At 44.1% G+C, this 25,570-nt stretch overlaps 1 protein-coding gene across 1 annotated transcript in view; it reads left to right on the top strand.

The window, feature by feature from the left end:
- The window catches only part of UCK2 (uridine-cytidine kinase 2), a 28,421-nt gene extending 8,791 nt beyond the window's left edge, over positions 1-19,630 (top strand). The window contains exons 2-7 of the mRNA XM_069967421.1: positions 4,250-4,409; positions 7,256-7,352; positions 14,437-14,579; positions 16,025-16,122; positions 17,595-17,643; positions 19,206-19,630. Of these exons, the coding sequence (XP_069823522.1) occupies positions 4,250-4,409; positions 7,256-7,352; positions 14,437-14,579; positions 16,025-16,122; positions 17,595-17,643; positions 19,206-19,348 (690 nt within the window). The 3' untranslated portion in view covers positions 19,349-19,630. The remainder of the gene's footprint in view (positions 1-4,249; positions 4,410-7,255; positions 7,353-14,436; positions 14,580-16,024; positions 16,123-17,594; positions 17,644-19,205) is intronic.
- The last annotated feature ends 5,940 nt before the right edge of the window (positions 19,631-25,570 follow it).

Here is a 25,570-nt window from a genome sequence, read left to right as displayed (position 1 = left end):
AGGGATTAGAAAATATTAACGTTGTAGGCCGCAGACCACTTTCAGCACTATACAAACGCAGAGGAGCCTGCTCTGCCGTGTTCTTGAAGCATTGACGCAAGTGCTTGTAGTAGATTCCAAGGTGCACGACTCCCTGGATTCGCCCTTCCTGCCCCCTATCAGTTCCCACAGTTTATTTACTGTCTACATTTCTGTATTCCTGGCTCACCGCAACCTCATATCGTTCTATGTTTATGCAGCTCTGACTTCATGGAATTTCCCTACTTAGGTGTAACACGCTATTGGAAGCCACGTCATGGTGCTTGAAGGCTTGCTGCACTTAAATATTTTATTCTGAAGCTCCGTCTCTTAAAGGACAAGTAGACCCTAAAGTACAACTTATATGAAAGTAAAGTTATGTTAATTTATTTAAAAGGAAGAATCCTGATATCTTGCAGTTTTCACACTGAGGAGGTCGACGCTTCTTTTCTGAGAAACAGGTCTAGCCACCCCAAAAAAATCTATCCGTTCTACTTGTAGATACTTGCTCCAGTAGAAAATAGCATGTGATTGATTTCTTGTCTGATGTAAATGCCATTTAAAATGTTTGTCTGAATCTCTCTATATAAATATATATTGTGCTTCGGGCAGGTAAGGGAGGGGAGGGGTGACATTCCAATAGAGACATGGCTGTATGTTCAATGCAAGTTCCAGGTTGTACAGAACTGTGAAGCCTGAGCCCATACTGTACATGACATCTGGGAGAATTAAAGGGGTTATCCAGCGTTACAAAAACATGGCCACTTTCCCCCCTCTTGTCTCCAGTTCAGATGTGGCTTTCAATTAAGCTCCATTTACTTCAATGGAACTAAGTTTGAACCCCCCCTCCCCCAAATCTGGAGACGAGAGGGGGGAAAAGTGGTCATGTTTTTGTAGCCACTTTAAAATGACTCAGATGCTTCAGGACTAGCATCTAGATGAGCAAAACTACAGTACGTTTGGATTCGTGAAACCCCAAGTGCTCAGCCACCGGGAGTCAAATGCTGAGTACTTGTGGTTTCCCAAACTTACTGTACTTTCACTCGTTTCATTTAGCATTGCTTTTATTAGAATCCTTACTATGCTGTACAGCAGTCATGTCAAACTCTGGCCCACGGGCCAAATTAGGCCCATGGTGCCATTATTTTTGACCCGCCAGGCAATCCAGAATTTGGATTACATCTGGGCAGCCATGACTACTATATAAGAGACTATGGGGGAGGGTTGGCTACTATATAAGAGACTATGAGGGAGAACTGGCTACTATATAAGAGACTGAGGGAGGACTGGCTATTTTAAGAGTCTACAAGGAAGGTCTGGCTACCATATGAGACTATAGGGAGAGCTGGCTACTATATGAGACTACAGGGAGGGCTGGCTACTATATGGGACACTTGGGCGGGTTGGCTACTATTTGGGCATTATTGAGAGGGCTGGCTAATATGTGGGGCAATTTTGGTTGGGTTGGCTACTTCATGGGTTTGGGTTTATTCATATCATAGCAATTTATCATGTCATGTATCATATTGCACGGGGCTGGGAGACTCACATCACTGACAGTGCCAGGAACACCGCACGCTGCTCTGACAGTGCCAGGACCGCTGCATTCGCGCTTCAATAATGATCATGGTTGTCCCGTGACTTTGTCCAACTTTTTTAATTTTGGCCCACTGTGTATTTGAGTTTGCCACCCTTGCTGTCATTAGGTCTTGTGAACATGACCATATTGGTTTTATGGTCAGCACAACCATGGACACATAGGGTATTGACAACTCAGAGAGTGGCATCCATGGGCTGCCCATAGTTGGCAGGGAGCCAAAGAATACAATATGTCCGGATAGTATGTCGATGTGCAGCTTTTAGGAAGAATTATCAAACCAGTTTTTCATACTGTTGTAGGATGATCTGCCACCGCCATAGTACTGCATAACTTGCTATAATGGGTGTGTAGGTGACAAGCTGTGGGAACTGTAATTATAGGAATAGAAAAATGGGGGAAGAAATCAGCACTAGATCCATCACCTGACAGGCACCAAATGTTGGGTTTTTGTCATAGTGTCAATTTTAACAAGAGAAAAGAAAAAACAATGGAGTTTGTGATATAACACCTGGCCTAACAAAACCAGTATTGGCTAGTAATGCTCTAAAAACTACGCAGGGGATGAACCTCTGAGAGTACCTGTCGCTAAAAATGACTCTTGACTTTCCGTGATTGGAATGGGAATACAGCCCGGGATTGAATGGCATGGCCGCCACGCTCTCTTCCCGACTATCTCCTGATTAGTGTTGAGCGGGTTTAGCGGGCTGTGAAAGGCGCTCTACTGCTCCCAATTTATACAAATCATGGTTCTGTTACAGTGCCACGATTTGTTTTTTGCCCGAAATCTTTTTAATAACTGGTGAGTGCCTCCTCTGACGCGCCCATTGTCCGACTTTTTTTTTTTTTCATTGTGTAGGCTGGGGAAGTTTAGTTTCTCGAGCCCGGTGTGTTCTGATCCTTGAAAGAGGAAGCCCTGACTGTGGTGACCAGGACGGTGTTTGTTACTTAGGAAAAACAGGAAGCTGCACTGTAAATTGTAACATTTTCCTGCCCATAAAAATGAAAAAGACCGCCGTACCGGAGAATTCACTAGGGCTTCAATGTCACTTTCTTCACAGCTGTCGTCTGAAGGTGCCAAGGCTTTCACTGCTGGTAATCACTGTACACTATGTCATTGTATTTTACAGGTTGTATTGCTGGACAGTTGCCTTTTTAGATGAGCGAACCTCCAGTGCCCTCAGTGTCGTCCAAACCCAAATGTCGGCATTTGATTAGTGGTGGCTGGAGAAGTTGGATGCTGCCAGGCAAACATGGATACAGCCTATGGCCTATGACTGTATCCATGTTTTTCAAGACCCCCTAGGGCAGTATCCAACTTCTCCAGGCACCGGGATTTTAATGCCTTGCGTTCTGGTTCAGAGAACATTGCCGAACCCAAACAGTTGGACAAGCCTGCTAAAAAAAAATAGGCGTAAAAATGGTTAGCGAATCCTGATGGGCAAACTGTAAGGGCCTGTTTACACTACGGAATCTGTGCTAAAATTCCATGTGGAACCCCCACGCACGCACTCTGTGCAGATTCCTGCCTGCTGTCTGTTTGAATAGGCGCGCACGCGTGTGAGCGAGCCCTCCCATTCAAACAGATAGCAGGCATGAGTCAGCGCGGGGGTTCTGCACGGAATTTCGGCGCAGATTCCGTTGTATAAACGGGCCCTAACAAAAGGATTGGCTGCACTCCAGATTGGAGATTCCAACTTCCCTCATGTCCAGGAGGAGAATGGGGGTTGTAGTGTAGTGCCGCTGTGTAAAAAATCCACGTGTGTGTGGGTTGTGTTTTTTTTTTTTATTATATATTTTTTTTTTTTTTTTATTTCCACAATCCGTAAAATATCATCTGTAGAGAATCCTTATTGTGCTCCTTATTTTGTGGCTCTGCAAAAAAAAAAAAAAAAAAAAAAAAGCGAGCTGTCCCAACCAACCAGGAGGAGCTTAAAGTGACTGTACCACCAGGCCCTGGCAGAAGCACTGGAGGCGGGCTGACCCACCCTTAGTGGGAGGAAACCCCCGCCGCTCTGATAGGGTTCCATTGATTCTAATGGAGTTACGTCATGGAGGGGCTGGGGTTTCTTCCCACTAAGGGTGGGTTGGCCCGCCTCAGTGCTTCAGCCTGGGCCTGGTGGTACAGTCACTTTAAATAGTGAATGGTTGGTGGATGGTTTTGTGGAGTTCTATGGCGGTCTCCACAAAATGTGGAGGCCTCCATAGATTTCTATTGTCTGTACCGCGATTACAGATGACACTTCAAGTCATTACAATTTTTTTATTTTTTTACGGTGTGGATTGCGGATCCGCAAATACTAAGAACTTATGCGGACGTGTGACTAAGGCCTTAAATCCGAAAGGTTTGTACACCGTCTTTATAATGGAAAAAGATAAAGGTAACCTCCGTCGATTGCCACATCTTGGCATTCTGCCACGTTATCTTTAGTCCCCATCTGACTTTTATTACAATAACTTATAACTTTTTACGATCTCGGGCACAGGTCACATTGAGGGTTCCTGTATTCTTCACGTGTTTGTGTTGCTTCCTGCTGTGGTGTGATATCAGGACATTGGGTGTATCTGCTCCTTTCTAGGCTTGCGTGAGATGCTTATATGATAGACATCTGTTTTCTTCTTCTTCTTCTGCAGTCATCGGTATGTTCCAAGATTGTGCAGCTCCTGGGGCAGAACGAGGTGGACCATCACCAGAAGCAGGTGGTTATGATAAGTCAGGACAGCTTTTACCGCATATTGACCCCCGAGCAGAAGGGTAAAGCTCTCAAAGGTCAATTCAACTTTGATCACCCAGGTAAGAGCTGTTAATTGCTGCATCTTTATTGTCAGACCGGCTATAAATTATACGGAGGAGGATGATGGTTCACGAGTAGGAGAGGAAGGTTCACGAGTAGGAGAGGAAGGTTATCAGCTGCCATGTGATGACTGTGATTACACCCGCTCCAAAACACCACCAATCATCTAGGCCATGTAACCCATATGGACTCCCATTGTAAGTCTACAGAACCATCTCTGTCTTGGAGAGAGAACACTCAGACCTCACAAAGTCTTTGACGCATCTCTAGCACGTGTCTAAATTTTATTTATTTTTTAAACTTTATCAGTGGTGTATGCTGTTCTATCTAAGGGTAGCATAAAGTAGTGACCGAGAAGCTGAACAGAATCATATATAACTTACGTTGTTTCTGTGCAGCTCCTGGATAACATGGACAATAATGTGCATAAGCCTAGTAGTCCTAGATATTCATGATCACCAGCACACCCACTGGCCGCTGATTGGCAGTTATCTATCCATGCTGTGTATAGGCAGTGAACTGTCAATCAGTAGCTGGAGGGTGGGGGGGGGGGGAGGGGTGTGGCAAGATTCCTATTCTCCTGCATATTAGGAGAACGGCTGAACAAAATTATGTAAGTAATACACTGATCTGTTCAGCATTTCTGTCACTTCTTTATTCTGCCCTCATTTAAGGCGGAATAAACCTAGTGACCGATTCCCTTTAAGAATGCTTAGGATGAATCTGCCACATTCTAGTATTAGTTTAAACTATAAATTGGCTTAAACTGTGCCAGGATTTTGGCGCATCTTTTGGCACATATTGTGACCCCCTTTAAGCCGCACTCCTTTTATCATAAAAGCATCAAAACTGTGTCTAAAACTCAGAGTAGAAAAAAGTCTCTAGGGTGTCTCGGGCGGTGCGCACAGAAATTACAATGATATAGAAGTTCAATCTCTGCACTCACCATAATGCTTTTGTAATTTTTATTTTAGAAAAAAGTCCATCTCAAAGTAAAACGGCAACAGAACGTTTCGGTGTCAAGCCTTCTTCAACAGTTGAGGAAGGCTTGACGCCGAAACTTCCTGTTTCCATTGTTTTTTGTGATGGACTTTTTTTCTACAATAAAAAATTAGGAAGCATTATGGTGAGTGCCGAGATTGAACTTTTATAAAACTCACAGTAGACTGACTATTAGCCCCATTAAATAACAGTAGGGTAATTCCTCTTGTGGATCTAGTGCATTTCCTCAGGGGAAATCTGAATGTCGGCCTTGAATTTCTGCTGTAGAAATAGAGGTCAGATTTTGATCTGCTGTGTGAACGTAACCTTATAGAGAAGCGGAGACTTTATAGTGGTTATGTTAGTTTTTGGCTGCTGCTTTATTAAGGTTTTATATAATAATAATAATAATAATCCAGGAAGGTTTGATCTATAAAATGTATTAAACTCCCAATAGATTGTTGCAGACAGTGATGGCTCCACACAGCTCCTCCTTTTCCCTGAGGCCAGAACAAGGTTTCCTGCCAAATGAGTGTGCTGTAAGCGTACAGCATCTGGCCTGCGTGTATTATATATATATATTTTTTTTATTAAATAGTTCAATGCGAACGTTTTCTTTCCATTGTCACCCAGCCTTGTATGTTCCAAGAAGGGATGCGTATTACATAGCACCAATTGCATCAATTGCTAGAAGGAAACTGATTCATTCACCCCGAGAGAGTGATAAACTCCTGGAGCTGTAATAACTCTGCCAGTATAGCTCAGGCATGAAGGATCTGTGATTCAGGGAATTATGTAACAGAAAGTATAGTGAATTGTCAAAGTCCAAGAACAACTTTAATAGTGGATAGTGGGGCCTTTACTCTAGTTCAGGGGGTGTTGGGCTTATGTAACATGGTTTATGCCATGTTATAGTCCACTGTCCCCCCCCCACCCCCCACCCCCAGATAAATCACTAGGACAAACTGGGAGAGAAGCACACAGCCTAGCACTTCTCTTCCTACCACTGTCCGCAGAACCTATATGATCCCATAGATTTGCATTGGGAATCTGTCTTGGTCACGTGGCGTGGAGACTGAAGAGAAGGGTCTTGGCGTCTCTCAGACCTCCATCAGAATGTTCTTCTCTCAGACCCCCATCAATTTAGAAAGCATTGTTCGTGTCGTAGAGATGACAAAATTTTTAAAGTGACAGTGCCTATTTAAAGGAGAAGTCCAGCGACATTTTTTATTAAAGTATTGTATTGTCTCCCAAAAGTTATACAAATCCCTAAAATACACTTATTAAGGGAAATGCTTATAAAGTGCTTTTTCCCTGCACTTACTACTGCATCAAGGCTTCACTTCCTGGATAACATGGTGATGTCACTTCCTGGATAACATGGTGATGTCACTTCCTGGATAACATGGTGGTGTCACTCCCAGAGCTGTGCGGGCTGTGGCTGCTGGAGAGGATGATGGCAGAGGGACACAGGGCACTGGAGGGACACTGAGCATCCCTCTGCCATCATCCTCTCCAGCAGCCACAGCCCGCACAGCTCTGGGAGTCGGGGCGTGACATCACCATGTTATCCAGGAAGTGACATCACCATGTTATCCAGGAAGTGAGGCCTTGGTGCAGTAGTAAGTGTAGGGAAAAAAAGCACTTTACAGTTATTAGGGGAAGTGCTTGTATATTGGGGATTTGTATAACTTTTGGGGGGCAATACAATCCTTAAATAAAAAATTTCGCCGACTTCTCCTTTAAGAGCTGAAGCTGTGACAGGTGATAGTTTTCCTACAGTTAATGTATTCTTCCTTATGTAGAGTTATACTGTACAGTGACGTCCTTTCTGGCTGAATTCTTACCGTTCCTTTTTTCTCAGATGCCTTCGACAATGAACTAATCTTGAAGACTCTCCGAGAGCTCATGGAAGGGAAAACTGTGCAGATCCCAGTTTACGACTTTGTTACCCACTCCAGGTAACTGGAAAAAAGATTAGTGTTGTGTGATAAAATTATCTATAGAGAGATGACATGTATATCTCAAGTGAACAGAAGTTGGCAATGCAAAAAAAAACCCAACAACCCAAAAACTAAAACTTTCAATAATACACTATGAAAATATAAAATCTGGCGGCAATTTTATCAAATATGGCATACCTCCCAACTTTGGCTGAGAGGAAAGAGGGACATGGACACGCCCCTAACCTCACCAAAAGACACACCCCTAAACCCCAAGACACGCCCCTAAATCAGTAATAAACACAATGTTTTGGTGAGTCTATCGCCATTTTCAAAAATGGTGATTGGTGATTGACTCGCCGAAACGTCACGTTTGTGACTGTTTGCTGTGCTGCACCATTTGTTAATGCTTTGCACGTTGATGGAATAAACACTTCTTTTGCAACATAGAAGTTGGAGTGCCGTGAAGTATACGTATGGTATAGACATCTATCTCTGGTCAAGATTTAATTTGCTGGCACCAACATCATGGCTTGTGCTGCTGACATTTGTTATCTATCTATCTATCTATCTATCTTCAGGGGCGGATTAACTTTACCATAGGCCCTGGGCTGTTCACCAACCCTGGGCCCCCCCACCCCACTTTAACAATGGCAGCACTAGCCTGGCATTCATAGCACAGGATAGATAATGTCATGATGCCCTGATTTGTGCAAAATTGCCATAAAAAAAACTGTGATTTTTGCAAATCATGGCGGAAGTGTAGCCAGGAGACAGTACACCACTGAAAGGATAAGTCTTTTTGGGTGGTCATGGGCCCCCCAGGAGCTCAGGGCCCCGGGCTGCCGCCCAAAAGCCCCTATTATAATCCACTACTGCTATCTATCTATCTCCTATCTATCTGTCTATCTATTCCCTATCTATCGTATCTCCTATCTATCTATCTATTCCCTATCTATCTATCTACAGTATCTATCTTCTATCTATCTCCTATCTATCTATTTATCTATCATCTATCTCCTATCTATCTATCTATCTATCTACTATCTATCTATCTCCTAGATAGAGAGATAGATAGAGAGATAGAGAGATAGATAGAGAGATAGAGAGGTAGATAGATAGATGGGAGAGAGAGCAGCAGGTTCAGGGGAACAAGCCCAGGGGCACTGAGTGCAGGGGAAGGAGGGGGGATAAGCACCATGTACAGCTGAGGGACACCTGACAGAACCCCCAGACACCCCCTCCCCGGAGCACTCACCACTGCTCTTCTCTCCCTGGTGATGCAGGTCATGTGCTCTGCCCCCTTCCTGGACCCCGGCAGCCTCCTCCTCCGGCACCAGCTCTCACTGCCAGGTATTGATACTGTATAGGGGGCGCACCACAGAGCTGTGATAATCCGGCCCTGGCAGGAGCTATGGGGGAGAGAGCGGCCTCTTGTGGCCGGAGGCAGAATGACGCCTTCGGCCACAAGAGTCTTTGCAGAGCAGGAAGCCGATGTCTCCTGTTCTGCCAGTGTGAGGTGCGGGGGGCGGCGGGACACATGGGGGCTGTACCGGGACGGAGGGACATGACCCCAAAATCGGGACTGTCCCTCCAGATCCGGGACAGTTGGGAGGTATGAATATGGTGTAAAGTGAAGCTGTCTCAGTTGCCCCTAGCAACCAATCAGATTCCACCTTTCATTCCTCACAGACTCTTTGGAAAATGAAAGGTGGAATCTGATTGGTTGCTAGGGGCAACTGAGCCAGTTTCACTTTACACCAGGTTTGATAAATCTCCCTCATCTAGGTTACATTTCCTTGGACAATGTTTCGGCGCCATGATATGTTATGCATACTGGTCATCTCTTTTTAGGTAGTTGTATCAAACGGCAAGAGGTTTCACTATATATTTACCGTATATGCCTTGACTGGACCAGTAATCTTACTTCTTGATATTGGGGCACCTAAAAGCAATGTATTGGTGGGTGCCTTGGCACTCGTCCCTAGCTATCAACGAAATATGCCTACATAGATGTCCTTGCATAAGATGCATCTAGTAATGGGTTCCCTTTTAGGGTGCGTTTACACATATAGGATCTGTATCAGATTTGTATTGAACCTAATGTGGGCCATTAAATCTGCTGCAGATTTTGTATGTGTGAACGCACCCTTAAAGTGGTGTCCCTGTCAAATAAAAAAAACTAACTTTTGGGTCTTTATAAAAGTTTCGGTCAGTCAGGGACTACTTTCTCAGACTTCCAACAATCATTAGATGGTGGAAGATGTGCTGGAAGAAGCACTTGGCTAAGTGCTTCACTCCTCCTCTTGCTGCAGGAGATTATCTCTTTTGTAAGTCTATGGAGTCAGTCTACTGCAGCCAGGCTCAGATCACAACAAGCCGGAGCGGGGAGCAGGTGAAGAATACGCTCCGGTGGCCGCAGGGGTTAACAGGGCGCGCTGTGGACATACATGTGCGATGTGCATCCCGCTGTGAGTTTGTCTGCCCATGAGCGTACAGGGCAGGGATCCGCAGCAAGAAATCTGCTGTGGATCCGTTACGTGTGAACGCACCCCTAGAAGGAACATCTAAGGTTAAACAATTAGGACACCTGTTAGCTTTAAGGTCTTGTCTGAACAGTAACAGAGCGTATTACAGTGTATTTTACTGCAATCTGTATTTCTGCATTCCAGACATTTCTTAGAATTTCCAGAACGGCTTTACGTGCCGGTGAAGGGTCCATACATAGCGCTCTTCTTCCTCCCTAAAACATGGCGCCTTATGTCTGCAGAGACTTCATAGCTTTGGAATTTGAGGTCATCATTAAGCACCACTTTAATGCAGACATTTACTTTAGCTATGGAGCAAATATTTTACTTGGCCTGAAATAATAAATCGTATACATGGAGTATTACTTTAGAGTTATGCCTCTAATAGCATTCTCCCTGCTGCTATAGGGGGAGGTCCAGACTACAGACTACAGTCTATGGAATCTAGAGTGCCCACTATGACACCAGTCTTGCTGGGAGGTCTGCATCACCTTTCTTCCATTATAGTCTTTAGCTTCTGAAGCCTTGTAATAGTATCATAGGACAGTCCAGACCGAACAGTCAGTCTGCAGGGTAGAAACAAACTACTTATGATTTATGAAGGACATATCAAAACAGTTTTTTAAGGGGTTATCCAGCGCTACAAAAACATGGCCACTTTTGCCTCACTCTTGTCTCCAGTCCATTCCGCTTCGCTTACTATACTGGAACTGCGTTAAAAACCCCACCCAACCTGGAGACAAGAATAGGGCAAAAGTGGCCATGGTTTTTGTAGTGCTGGACAACCCCTTTAAGGTGACTTGACAGTTACACTTTAAAGTGGTTGTCCAGGATTAGAAGAATTTTTTTTTTTTTTTTTTATCTAAAGGTTGTGTGTGGTAGTGCAGCTCAGCCCTATTCACGTCAATGAAGCAGAGTTCCAATACCTGTATACAGGTGTGGCGCTGTTCCTGGAAGAAAGTGACAATAATTTTTTTTTTTTTTTTTTTCCCTCTGTCCACAACTGGGATCTGAGGCTCTGCAGAGATACTTAAATTGATTATTGCTGATTTTTGAACTGATTGTACACTTTAAAAAAAAAAAAAGTTCCTTTTCAGAAGCTAGCAATGACCATTGACAGATTTTGCAGAGATCACCACCCACCGGTCATGGAATCCTGCAATATGAGGGGGTGTATAAATTCCAGTGGTCTAAAGTCACTCTGGATGTGTCACACAATGTTCTTCCTGTCAACTTTTATTACTTTAAGGGGGGAAAAAACCTTCTGAGTTTTCGTTCTCCTGAAGCCTCCCTATATCCCTCCTAGTTTAGCTTTGTCATCTTAATTTTTAATTCATAATATGCAAGCTATAGGACCTATATTTTTTATATTGAATAGTATATAGAATATTGAATACTGCATTTGTTAAAAATTTAGCAGTTAATTAATGTGGCTCCAATTGTAAAAGCTCTGCAACGAGCGCTGATCTCACTGATCATAATGGTGTGTTTACACAGAAAGATTTATCTGACAGATCTTTGAAGCCAAAGCCAGGAACAGACTATAAACCGGGAACAGGTCATAAAGGAATGACTGAGATTTCTCCCCTTTTCAAATCCATCCCTGGCTTTGGCTTCAAAGATCTGTCAGATAAATCTGTCTGTGTAAACGCACCATAAGGCAGGGCCGTACAAAAGGTTCCTTAGGGCTTATTCCCACTCGCCGTAATCCATGGAGGTTCCGGAGCGTGAAGCTGTGATGCCAGGAGAGCTGTGAGTGTTAAAATCTCTGTGGGACTGTACAGATACACCCGCACAGCTGTATCACTACATTACCACTAAAATTTAAAGGGAATCTGTCAGCTCCTGGGCCCTACCTGAGGTGCTGGCAGTGTGCTGTAGCTGGCAGCCCCTTAGTAAGCATGGTACCTTTTTGGTAATTTTCCATGCAGCCGATTATGTACAATTTTATGTCTCCTACTGTGATGAAGAGTCACAGAGCAGTTATTCGTGCCACACTCTGGCATGCATCCTCCTCCCTCTTCATGAATAATCAATGCTGCCCGGCCTCCTGCTCGCTCAGCTGTCAGACTGCAGATCAGTCCTCTGTAGGCAGTTTATGTCTGAAAGAAACACTCAGGTATAATTGAATCTCTTCATCCAATTGTGGTGGAGCTGTGGTCTGAGGGTAACTCACCTGTCTAGAGACCTGCCAGTAGTTCATTCTGTGGTTCAAATCTCCTGATGGAAATTAAATAGGGAACTCCAGGTAGAGGTTAAAAAAAATGAAACTTCTGCAGAATCATATAGCATTACTTACCTGTCTCAGTTTTGAAACTACCAAAAATCCATTTTTTTTGAGGGGGGGGGGAGGGGGGGGGGTGTTTGCTCTGTTTTTGTGTTTGTTTTTCCTGGTTTGGCATTTCCCAGAATGCAATGCTTTCCCTCATGTGATCATCACAGGCCCCACCCATTACAATCAGGAAAATTAGTGCAGCAGCTGCTTCTGGACAGTTAGAAATGGTGAATCAGTCAGGGGATTGGGTTATCCAGCCAAGCCTCCTGTGACATCACGCCCTGCCCCCATTATGCATCATCAGCAAACACACACAATGTGAGACAGAGGCATGGAAGATTTGTCTCCTAAGGGGGGAGATCAGAAGGAGCAGGAGACAATTTGATTGGCAAAGAGGCCATTATTCTTCACTTCCTGGATTTCTATCAGCTACCAGTGTGGAAGAACCACACAGATACAGTAATACATTGTATAGACACATCTATATAACTTATAATGTACTTTTATTAGAAAACAAGTTTTTCTTATCCGGAGTTCCCCTTTAAATAGATGTGTCCCCCCCCCCCTCATTATTGTATCCTTTTTAGGGCTATGTTCACACAGTATTTTGGGTAAGTATTTTGCAACCAAATTGACTCCATTTCAACAGTGTGAGAACATAGCCTTTCTGTGTTCTCAATCCACTCCTGGTTTTGGTTGCAAAATACTGAGCAAATATACTGTGTGTGAACATAGCCTTAAAATGATACAATAATGAGAAAAAAAAACACATCTATTTAATTTCCATCGGGGGACTCGAACCAGAGAATGAACTGCTGGCAGGTCTCTAGACAGGAGAGTTACCCCTAGACCACAGCTCCTACACACAGAAGAGATTCTTTCAGACATAAACTGACTACAGAGGACTGATTTGCAATCTGACAACTAAGCAGTAGGCCGGGCAGCATTGATTATTCATGAAGAGGGAGGAGGATGCATGCGAGAGTGTGGCACGAACAACTGCTCTGTGACTCTTAAAGGACAACTCCGGCGAAATTTTTTTTTGGCTTATTTAACACACATTACAAAGTTATATAACTTTGTAATGTGGTTAAATACCCGGTCTGGCCCCCTTCCCCCACTTTCCGACCCCCCACCCCGGAAGTTAAAGAATATATACATTACCTATTACGGTCGTCACGGTCCTCTTCTCTGGTGTCAGGTGATGTCAGAGCTGGGGGCGGTCCGGGTCTTCTTCCTCCTCGGCGTCTTCATTGAGAGTGAATGGGAGAGAAAAGGCTGCTGGTGCACATGCGCACCAGCAGCCTTTTCATTGGCTGGAGCGCATCACATGGCTTCCAGCTTGCTCAGCCCTGATTGGCTGAGCTTGCTTGAAGCCATGTGATGCGCTCCAGCCAATGAAAAGGCTGCCGGTGCGCAAGCGCACTGGCAGCCTTTTCTCTCTCATGGACCCGGAAGCAAGAGACATCGCTGGACGGCGGAGGCAGGTGACGGTGAGGCGGACAGCGGGCGAATGGAGTGGCGATAGTCACCGGAGGGATGGTGAGTATGGTGTCTGTCTGTGTTTTTTTTTTTTTTTTTTTTTTTTTTTTTTTTTTGGGGGGGGTCCCGCCGAAATTGTCCTTTAAGTACAGTAGGAGACATAAGATTGTACATAATCCGCTGCACGGATAATTACCAAAAAGGCACCATGCTCACTGGGGGACTGCCAGCTACAGCACACTGTCAGCACCTCAGGTAGGGCCCAGGAGCTGACAGATTCCCTTTAAACGCCATGGGGGGAGATTTTATCAAACATGGTGTAAAGTGAAACTGGCTCAGTTGCCCCTAGCAACCAATCAGATTCCACTTTTCATTTTCCAAAGAGTCTGTGAGGAATGAAAGGTGGAATCTGATTGGTTGCTAGGGGCAACTGAGCCAGTTTCACTTTACACCATGTTTGATAAATCTCCCTCAATCAGCATTCCCGGCATCATATTGATACATGACGTTGGCAGAGCTGGCATTTCACCACAAAGCTTCACGCTCTGTAACCTGACCCTGAGCAGATTCGGGGAAACCTCTTTTAGCCCTGAAAACCCCTTTTGGATGTAGAGCTAATTTGAATATGTAATGTGGTCTCAAACCAGAGTCCCCAATGTACTAGTTGCCTCTAATGAAACTTAAGTGGCTCTGTTTCTGCCGTGCGCACCAATGTTGTCTATATACCCCCCCCCCCCCCCCCCCCCCCCCCCCCCCCCCCAAAAAAAATTTTTTTTCATTCTATTACTATTATTACTATTTCCCTTTTCTCCCCAAGGAAAGAGGAGTCTGTAACAGTTTATCCGGCAGACGTAATACTCTTCGAGGGAATTCTGGCCTTTTACGTTCAAGAAATCAGGGACATGTTCCAGATGAAATTGTTTGTGGATACAGATGCGGACACAAGGCTGTCGAGAAGAGGTGTGTCCCATCTAGTCGGAGTGCGTGATATATCAGATCCACATATGCTATGAATCTAGCCTGCTAGTCTGTCTGTTTGTTTTTTTTTTAAACCTTCATCCTCTGCGCCTTTTTCATACTATTAAGGCTACATTCACACGTCAGTATATGTTCCTGGATGAAAATCTGGATCCTCTATTTTTCATCCGCAAAAAAATCATCCGTTTTGCATCCGTATTGTGTTCCGTTTTTTAATCCGATGTCATTTGCTGTCCCAACGCTCCTAAAAAAGGTCACCTGGTCGTCTGGGGGCCATTTTTACAGTCGTTCCTATCAGGCAGGATATTTCTGGCAGGAGGAGCTTGGTGATGTCACAAAAAAAAAACGGATCCGAGATATGGATGGTTTTTCAGATCGCACTTTTCTCTCCGCAAATTTAGTGCTCTCCATAGACTTCTATTGGAGTGTCCGTTCTGTAATTACGGACCATATTACAACATGTCCGTTTTTTCTGTCACGGATTGCGGATCCGCAAAAAAAAAAAAAAAAATGGATGTATGAATAGCACCATTGTAAATGGTTGTAATGGAGTCTGTATTTCCTGGTCCGGGAAAATGGATGAAAAATACTGACGTGTGAATTAGGCCTAACAGTCTAATCTTTATGCTAATTATGCGTTTTGGTGCACTGGGGGGTGGGACTACTGCCTCCAGTGCACTGATCCGTCACAGCCGGCCAGTGCACCAAAATGCCTAACTAGCATAAGGTTCAAACTTCTAATAGCAAAAAAATGGCGCAGAGGATGAAGGTAAGAAATGTACCTTAACCCTAAGTGCCACCTGCGCAATGGGGACATATGGGCAGGTTAGAAGCTTTGAACTTGCTAATAGTTTCCCTTTAATTGTTATATTGTTGTTGATTGTGGTTGAGGTTTGCAGGTACTATCGGGCTCACAGTTTCCACTATTGCCCGTTTGTCAATGCTGCAAATTATGAAATGTTGAAAATGCCACAAAGAAATGCAGAGTTAAAATTGTAGAAGCTATAGAATAGTCAGGTTTAGTGCTGCTCCTCATGTACACACAGCTCATCCCAACTCTTTCATATACTTCAGATCTAGTGCTGCTCCTCATGTATACACAGCTTATCCTGACACTCCTATAGACGACAGATATAGCGCTGCTCCTCATGTACACACAGCTTATCCCAACGTTTTCATATACTTCAGATCTAGTGCTGCTTCTCATGTACACACAGCTTATCCTGACACTCCCATAGACCTCAGATATAGTGCTGCTCCTCATGTACACACAGCTTATCCTAAAAAGTCACCTGAAATGACGGGAACACTTTAGGACAAAAGGGTTGAGCACCCACTCAGAGTAGCTGTATGTGTGAATATTGTTCATACGGTTTTATAGTAGTCTGTTATACATGCTGGCCTATTATATATTTTCCTTTTTGCAGTACTGAGAGACATCAATGAACGAGGTCGGGATTTAGAGCAGGTTCTCTCGCAATACATAAAATTTGTGAAGCCGGCCTTCGAAGAATTCTGCCTGCCTGTAAGTGAATACGCTTTTCTAGTTTTCTTTGTTAATACTTTTGTATATTTTTATAGTCAATCTGGCAGTTTTCACTTCGACCACTGAGCTTTATAATAGGCGACACTTCCTGTTGTGTAGAGATTACTTCTCAGCTTTGACCTCAAAGTCTACAAGATTGCACAGAGCTCAGCATGGACTGGTAATGTGGTCTATCTGGTAGCACTGCAAAAAATCTCAGTGTAGCCCGGGCCTGATGGTCACAAGCAGGATTACAATAAATGGTAGTGACCTTTGTACAGGTTGTCGACCATACCAACGATTCTCTCCCCCACTTCCATTGACCTCTATTTTGGACAGTCGCACTGTACTGTTTTAGATGCAGAAATTGGTGCATTTCAGTCTATTGTATTTGTGCCCATGTTAACATACCTGGCTTTCCTGCCGATCAACTGATGGAAAGGGACATCACCTTTGCTTATTCCTATTATTATTATTTTTTTTTTTTTTTTTTTTTAGTCTGGGATTGAGCTGCAGTACCAGACATGGCCACTACAGAACATGAGCACTGTGCCTGGTAAACTATGCAGAGGCTGCAGTGCTTGCTTAAAGGGGCACGCTGGCTAATAATAATAAAATAATAATCCAGATTTGTAACTTTACTTCTATTTAAAAATCTCAAGTCTTCCAGTACTTATCAGCTGCTGTGTGCCCGGCAGGAAATGGTGTATTCTCTCCAGTCAGTCCTTCCAGTGCTCTCTGCTGCCACCTTTGTCTGTGACATGAGATGTCCAGAGCAGCAGCAAATCCCCATAGAAAACCTCTACTGCTCTGGACAGTTCCTGAGTTGGACAGAGGTGGCAGCAGACTGTAAAGAATACACCACTTCTTGCAGGACATACAGCAGCTCAAATAGAAAAAAACTTTACAGTTCTGTATAATTTTTCTGGTAAAAATTGATCTGAAAGTTTTTTGCTCAAGTACCCCTTTGAGTGTCACAATAAGTGTTTGCCATAAGTCACTTGATTGAGGCTGTACCGCAACTTTCTGCCGCACCCCCTTCATACGTAGAAAGCAGTGGCATATCTCAGCAGTTATCTGTCATATTTTACAGAAAAAAAGGACCCTTTATAACAGGGGTGTCAAATTCGGGCCCTCCATCTGTTACAAAACTACAATTCCCATCATGCATGGGCAGCCAAAGCTTTAGCTTTGGCTATCCAGGCATGATGGGAATTGTAGTTTTGTAACAGCCAGAGGGCCTGAGTTTGAAACGTGTGCTTTATAATATGCTGTTTTTAGGTGATTAAGTTTACTAGCCTGAATATGTCTGTTGTATTAGAAGTGCTAGACTTGGCGTACTTAGGAGAAGTTCTGTTTACTTAATGTCTGCTTTCCTAGAACGTCCAAAAGAAATCAGCCGCGGATAGAATGCTGCACCAGAGCTCTTAATGCTTTCTAATCTCTGTGGTTTCTCTCTCATTGTCTTGTAGACCAAGAAATATGCTGATGTGATCATTCCCAGAGGTGCTGACAACCTGGGTAAGTAGCACAAGGCCATTGGGGTCAGTATATGTCGGCAGAAGCGTCTGCTGATTCAGGACTCGTGTTATACAGCTTATTCAGCCATTCATCTTCGCTTCTCATGTTTGTGTGTCAGCACATGACTAAGCACACACTGTATTTCAGTGTAAGTGTAGGCTCCTGATCGGCAACTGAATGCCATAGCTTTGGTGGTCTGACCATGAATAGATAAGACAAGTCCTTTAGAGCAGCTTTCCATTCTTTTCCCTGTTCCTTTTTGTTTCTACTGCTGTAAGATTCCAGTTATTTCATTTCTGATTCTTGCCGAGTGACAATTTTTCCTTGTCTGGAGGATCTGACTTCCACATTTAAATCTTAGATACGAACAGTGCGGGGATGGCGACTTGTAGAATGGAATCTGCTGAAACGCAAAGTGCACGTGAAACTGCCTCTTTGTTTGTTGTCTTCTCATCGGAACCCTTAGGGTTTGGCCGCATATGCTGGTGAAGATGATCAAATATTTAAAGGGGAATTATTGGCAGGTTAGATGAATCTAACCTGCTGATAGCCCCCGTAATGCGTACGGGTTGCAGAGGAGGAAGGTATGTCTCTTGCCTTCCTTCTCGGCGCCATTCCTGTGCAGTAAGTAGTTGAATCCATGGCCTGGAGCACTGCCCCACATTCATTGTGCCAAGTCAGCCCACTCCTTCTAATGATAATCAATGGTGCAGGCGGGCCAGATCGGTGCAATGGGGGCGGGGTAGTGCTCCTAATGGTGCTTAAGGCTGTGGATTCAACTACTACCTGCACAGGAACCTTCACACATACCTTCCTCCTTGTCGCCCCTTGTACACTAGAGGGCTATTAGCAGGTTAGATTTGTCTAACCTGCTGATAGTTCCACTTTAACAATTTCTCTATCAAATGTAAAATTTTTGGTAGGGGGCTGGGTCCTAAGATCCCTACTGATATCTAGAACTGATGGGGATAAGTGCTTAGCTGGTTGCTTGTTCTACCTGCCATGTCCAGAAGATGCACTCCATGGGCTTTCCATAGAATCCACATTCTACAGAGCTCCCTAGGGCGGCAGCCAACTTCTGCAGCTGGGGGGAATCAAACGCCCAACATTTGAGGCCCGCCTGACCCCCCCCCCCCCCTCCCCCCCCCCCCCCCAGTGGAGTCCTTATACTTACCCCTTCCAAAAAGTCCTGGTCCCGTACCCCTTTCTGCGGCCGAGAAATCCCCATTGGGGATGTGTCCGACGCCCATAGAGAACAACTGCTCCAGTCCTTCTCTTTGCACGTCGGACTCGGCTTTCGACTGGAATTTCTCGGCCACAAGACGTTGTCTGGGACTTCGACGGGGGGTCGAACCCTTTAACGGGTTCCTTTCATGTAGAATGGACATTAGGCCAAAAATAATCACCATTTGTAGTTTTTTTTTTTTTTTTTTTTTTCCCCTTGACTTTACTGAAAGTTTTTTCTGTACCTGATGTTTTTCACCCAAATACGAAAAGATTGTAGTAAAGTGCCGTATGACATACATTTTTCTTTCTAAGCTATTCCTCTTATTCCTTCACAGTTGCCATCAACCTGATCGTTCAGCACATTCAGGATATATTAAATGGTGGTTTATCGAAGCGTCAGACCAATGGTTACACGAACGGTTACAGCAGCCATCGGAGCAGGCATTCCTCAGAGTCCAGCAGCAGTCGACCTCACTAAAAAGTGCCCAGCGAAAAAAAAAATGGAATCTCTATACACACCAACCAATGCGTGTTCCTTGCAAGCTGTACCATGGAGAGGGACGAGGATAAAAAGGCTTTATTTGAAGCGAGAGAAAAAAAAAGAATAATTTTTTTTCCTACAGCATATTTACTTGCTGACAAAGTGCTCTGCAAGAAAGTGTTACTTGACTACTGCAACTAGAACCAAACCTGCTGGGATCTGCTGGTGTCTGTGCGGGAGTTGAATATCGGTGGCTTAGTTCGCTGATGGGAATTTTTTTTTTTTATATAAATGTTTTTGTTTCCCTTTTTGTAAGTAAATTAGGGGAATGGTATGGTGGCTACGCAGTTATTAAAACTTGAACACTTTAACAGTGACTACATGCATCTCCATGGAATCTTCTCCATTTCTTCCTATTTTGTCTGGTTGTGAATTTCTGTACACTTCAGTTATTTGCCACAGAAGTATTTTTTCAGAGGTTTGGCATCCTTAAAGTGTTTATGGAGAAGAAATGGTGAGCGTGTATTGGGTTATACTTGGAATTAAGCCGGCATCGGATTCTGCTTGTGTAAAGTTTATAGTGGTTCTAAACTCGGCAGACCAAAACTCTTGTCCTCTTCACATGCCAGGGGGTGTGGACAGGGCAAATGAAATTTTCATTGTATTTGAAGTTGGCAGATATTTATTGTATTTACTTTCTTTCCTGTGATATTGCTTTTTTTTCTTTTTTCTTTTTGATTCTTACAGACATCTAGGTGGGTCAAGTTATTATATGATCTGCTATCTGGGTGCCACAGATATGAAAAGTACAAACATTGGAAAAAAAAAGGAGAAAAATAAAATTTTACTTGAACAAACTGCATTTATTTATTACGACTTAATATCAGGACTCTGGCCAGAATGGTTTAGATATTTCATGTGTATGCACAAAAAATTACTGTATGCCTCTGGCTAGGTAAAACTCATCCCTGTGTAATATCACCACTGTAGGTCTTGTAGGTCAGCGCTCAATAAACAGGGTATTCAGGCTTAGAAATATGTTGAATTCACATCAGTGTGATAGGTAGAGATGAGCGAACCTTCCAGTCTTTTGGTCCGAAAGCAGTTCGATTGATCGTGATGCCTGTGATCCCGTGTGCATAGTTACGATCCCGGGAATACGCAGCCAGGATATTCCAGGGAATCTATCTGGAATATCCTGGCCGCATATTCCCGGGATCGCAACTATGCACCCGGGATTACAGGCATCACGACCGAGCGCAGACAAGTGATGGCCGTAAAGGGCCGTACAGAAAATCTAGCAACTATTTATGCAGCCCACCCACCCCATACCACAGCTGTGTAATAGGCTTGTTAAAGGGGTTATGCAGGATTTAGTAAAGCACAGCTTTACCCCTGTCCGTGTGTGGTATTACAATTGAGCTCCATTCACTTCAGTGGAACTGAGCTGCAAAACCCCACACCCAACCTGAGGACAGGTGGTGCTGTTTCTGGAAGAAAGCCTATGTTTGTTTGTGATTTAAGCAGAGATGGGGGGGAACCTTCGGGTCTCCAGCTATTGCAAAACTACAATTCCCATCATGCCTGGACAGCCAAATATATGGCTTTGGTTGTGCATCCCTACTAGGGCTGTATTTGCTGCAAGGTACCCGTGGTCCAATGCCTAGAGTGGCAACCTGCGAAATCGTTGGCCTACTGGTTTTGTTACCTTGTTAGTGAAAGTAGTGCTCGATTCAGGGTGTTACTTTCACTAACTGCACAATTCAGCTGCGATCGGTGGAGGCTGTGCTGACAGTTTCCCCGCCTCATTAGTAGAGCAGGCAGCTTGCTCCACCAATGAGGAAGGGGAATTACTCTCTACTCCGCCCACCAGAAGCTGGTGAAGAAGGGAGTGCCCACCCATGACGTACCGGTACGCGGGTCCTTTAACGGGGCGCCGCGAGACGCCTGGTCACAATCTGGGGAAGATGGCTGCTGTTTACTACAGCAGCCATCTTCCTGTGTCATGTAGGGGGCATCATCATCACGCCCGCCCCCTCCCCGTGACGGCGATCGCTGTGATTGACCACTCAGAATTGAACGGCCAATCACAGCAATATTCCGGTATAAGGGGCGGGTATACCGGAATTGAGCGGTAATTGGTGCAGTGCTTGGGCATTATGTGCCTGTGGCAACGTGCCCCAGATCACCTGTGATTGGCCGGTAGCAACTGGCCAGCCGATCACGTGCAAAATCTCCTTCTCTGCTCGCCGAGGAGATTCGCCAGTACATAAAACACACACACTAACACACGTGTAAAAGCATAACACATACCCCCCCTCTAAGGCTGCCTTCACACACAACGGATCCGCTGCAAATCCAGTGTCGGAGCATCCCTATGAGAATACATACATGCAGCGGGAATGACATCCCGCTGCGTGTATGCAACTTATCCCACGGCCGCAGACATACACGCAGCAGAATGTCATTCCCGCTGTGTGTGTGTATTCTCATAGGGATGCTCTGACACTAGATCTGCAGCGGATTGGGTGTGTGTAAAAGCACTCTAAAGAAAAAAACAAAAAAATGGCCCACAGGTTGCTCTCGGCTGAGGAGGCATGTGCCTGGATTGCCTCCAAAACTAATGGTGCATTTACACAGACAGATTTATCTGTCAGATTATGGAAGCTAAAGCCAGGAACAGACTATAAACAGAGAACAGGTCATTCAGGAAGAACTGAGATTTCTCCTTTTCTCACATCCATTCCTGGCTTTGGTTTAAAAAATTTGTCAGATAAATCTGTCTGTGTAAACGCACCATAAGACAACCAGTGAGGAAGAAGAGGAAGATTTTCGCTGGACAACCCCTTTTTAACCCATTCAGGACCTAGGATGTAACAGTAAGTCTGTGCTGCTTAAGGACGTACAGTTATACGCTCCTGCGCCCGTGCCATCCTGCGGCAGGTCCCAGCTGTCAGTGATGGCCAGGCACCCGCTGCAACTGTCACGACCCGCGCAGATCGCGGCAGTTAACATTATGAGTGCTGTGATCACGCCGATCGCAGCGCCTATAGTGTAGAATAGAGGGAGAATCTTTCCTCTATTCCCATCGGAATGGATGGGAACGGATGGTAGCTATGACACCAGGAAGCCTCCTGTGTCTTAGCTACGGTGGCTGAGCAGGCTCAGCCTAAGGCTGGGTTCACACTACGTATATTTCAGTCAGTATTGTGGTCCTCATATTGCAACCAAAACCAAGAGTGGATTAAAGACACAGAAAGGCTCTGTTCACACAATGTTGAAATTGAGTGGATGTCCGCCATTAAATGGCAAATATTTGCTGTTATTTTAAAACAACGGCTGTTGTATTGAAATAATGGCCGTTATTTACTGTTATATGGCGGCCATCCACTCAATTTCAACATTGTGTGGACAGAGCCTTTCTGTGTTTTCAATCCACTCCTGGTTTTGGTTGCAATATGAGGATCACAATACTGACTGAAATATACGTAGTGTGAACCCAGCCTAATAGTGCGTTTACACAGACAGATTTATCTGACAGATCTTTGAAGCCAAAGCCAGGAACAGACTATAAACAGAGATCAGGTCATAAAGGAAAGACTGGGATCTATCCTCTTTTCAAATCCATTCCTGGCTTTGGCTTCCAAAATCTGTCAGATAAATCTCTCTGTGTAAATGCACCCTTGCAATGTAATGTAATGTGCCTGTAATCAGTCAATCAAATAGTGATGTCCCCATGGTGGGACAGTAAAATAAAGTAAAAAAGTAAATAACACACACAAAGTGCAAAACATAAAATCCCCATAGCCCCCAATGCATTAATAAATGTAAAAAAAAAAATAAATCATAAAGTACACATATTTAGTATTGCCGCGTGCATAATGACGCTGGTAATAAAACTATCACATAACTAAACCCGAACAGTGAACGTGGGAAAAAAAAAATGAAAATTACTAATTTTGTCATTTTTTTTTCAAGAAACGTGGGCATTTTTCACACCCAAATTGTACGGATATCGGCCAAATTTTACATCTAACCTAAAGTACAATATGTCACAAAAAAAACAATCTCAGAATTGCTGGGATAAGTTATAATATCACGGAGGTATAACCACATAAAGTGAGACTGGTCAGATTTAAAAAATGGGCTTTTGTTCTTAACCCCTTAACGACATCGGGCGTAAATTTACGCCCTGATGCCGGTAAGGGAGTTCAGAGCGGGGCCGCGCGGCGGCCCCGCTCTGAACCGCGCCGGTGCCGCGTGTAGCCCGGGACCGTAGGTATTAGCGGGCACAGTCCGATCGCCGTGCCCGCTAATAAAGTAATCGGATGCAGCGTCATCCCTGGTGTCTAGTGGGGAGATCGCTCCTCCGGGATGTTATCCCGGAGGAGCGATCTCCGTAAATGAAGCCGGCCGGGGACCGCTCCAAGATGGTGCCGTCCCCGGCTCGGCACTCGTTTACTTCTGGCTGCAGCAGCCGTAAGTAAACGAGTGCCTATCTCATGGATCTCTGCAGCATATCTATGCTGCAGAGATCTCAATGAGAGATCAAAGCACTTATACTAGAAGTCCCCCAGGGGGAATAACCCTAACCGCAGGGGGGAATAACCCTAACCCCAGGGGGGCTTCTAGTATAAGTGTAAAAGTAAAAAAAAAAATGTCATTATTAGTAAAAAGCCCCCTCCCCTAATAAAAGTCTGAATCACCCCCCTTTTCCCAGGTTATAAATAAAAGTAAATAAATAAATAAATAAACATGTTTGCTATCGCTGCGTGCGTAATCGCCCGAACTATTAATTAATCACATTCCTGATCTCGCACGGTAAATGGCGTCAGCGCAAAAAAATCCCAAAGTGCAAAATTGCGCATTTTTGGTCGCATCAAATCCAGAAAAATTGTAATAAAAAGCGATCAAAAAGTCGTATATGCGCAATCAAGGTACCGATAGAAAGATCACATCATGGAGCAAAAAAAGACACCTCACACAGCCCCATAGACCAAACGATAAAAGCGCTATAAGCCTGGGAATGGAGTGATTTTAAGTGTTGTATATTTGTTGACAATGGTTTACATTTTTTACAGGCCATCCGATACAATATAAGTTATACATGTTACATATCATAGTAATCGTAACGACTTGAGGAACATATATAACAAGTCAGTTTTACCCCAGGGCGAATGGCGTAAAAACACATTTCCCCCAAATAAACAAAATGCGTATTTTTTTTCAATTTCACCACACTTTGAATTTTTTTCTGGTTTCGCAGTGTACTTTATGCAAAAATATAGCCTGTCATTGCAAAGTACAATTAGTGACGCAAAAAATAAGGGCTCATGTGGGTCTCTAGGTGGAAAAATGCAAGTGCTATGGCCTTTTATGCACAAGGAGGAAAAACCGAAAACGCAAAAATCGAAATTTGCTCTGTCCTTAAAGGGTTAAAGGAGACCTGTCACCCTCCGTGCCAGGGTGACAGGCTCCTGACCCCCAGCTAGATCCCCTTATACTGACCTCATCCCACTTCCGGGACTGGCTACAGGACTCGGCAAGATGAGGTCAGTATAAGGGGATCTAGCTGGGGTTCCGGAGCCTGTCACCCCGGGACGGGGGGTGACTGGTCCTCTTTAAGGTGCTATCTGAATTGGTCCTAAAAGGGTTAATCTCATAGTGCTTGTGAAGTTATATATTTTGGCATATGCATTCATTTAGCAAACTTGCCTCCTCCTGATATGCTGCTCTTTCTCTGCCATTGCTGATGGCTCATTGTCTAGATTACCGACCACAGCTCTGCTCTAAAAACAGTGGTCTGACTGGTGAATATATAGATATTGGACTTATTTTTGTATATATACACTGTATCTGTGCACATCTACATTATAGCTATATATACAGCAGCCAGACCACAGTTTTTAGAGCTGGTCTGTAACCTAGACAACAATCTGTCAGCAATGGGAAGGAAAAAGCAGCCTATCAGGAGGAAGAGGCAAGTTTACTAAATGAATGTATCTTCAAAAATACTTAATCTGATGAGTCCTGAAAGTACAATTATGTTAGTAGACATGAGGTATTCTCCTTTACTCCAGCTATTTTTTTTCTTTCAAATCAACCGGTGCCAGAGATTTGTAAATGAGTTCTATATAAAAAAAAAAAAAAAAAATCTCCAGTCTTCCAGTACTTATCAGCTGTTGTATGTCGTGCAGGAAGTGGTGTATTCTTTCCAGT

Source organism: Dendropsophus ebraccatus, chromosome 4 (genome assembly GCF_027789765.1).
Source record: "Dendropsophus ebraccatus isolate aDenEbr1 chromosome 4, aDenEbr1.pat, whole genome shotgun sequence".
Lineage (NCBI taxonomy): Eukaryota > Metazoa > Chordata > Amphibia > Anura > Hylidae > Dendropsophus > Dendropsophus ebraccatus.
Note: the sequence above shows the minus strand (reverse complement) of the source record. Positions and strands in the feature narration are given on the sequence as shown.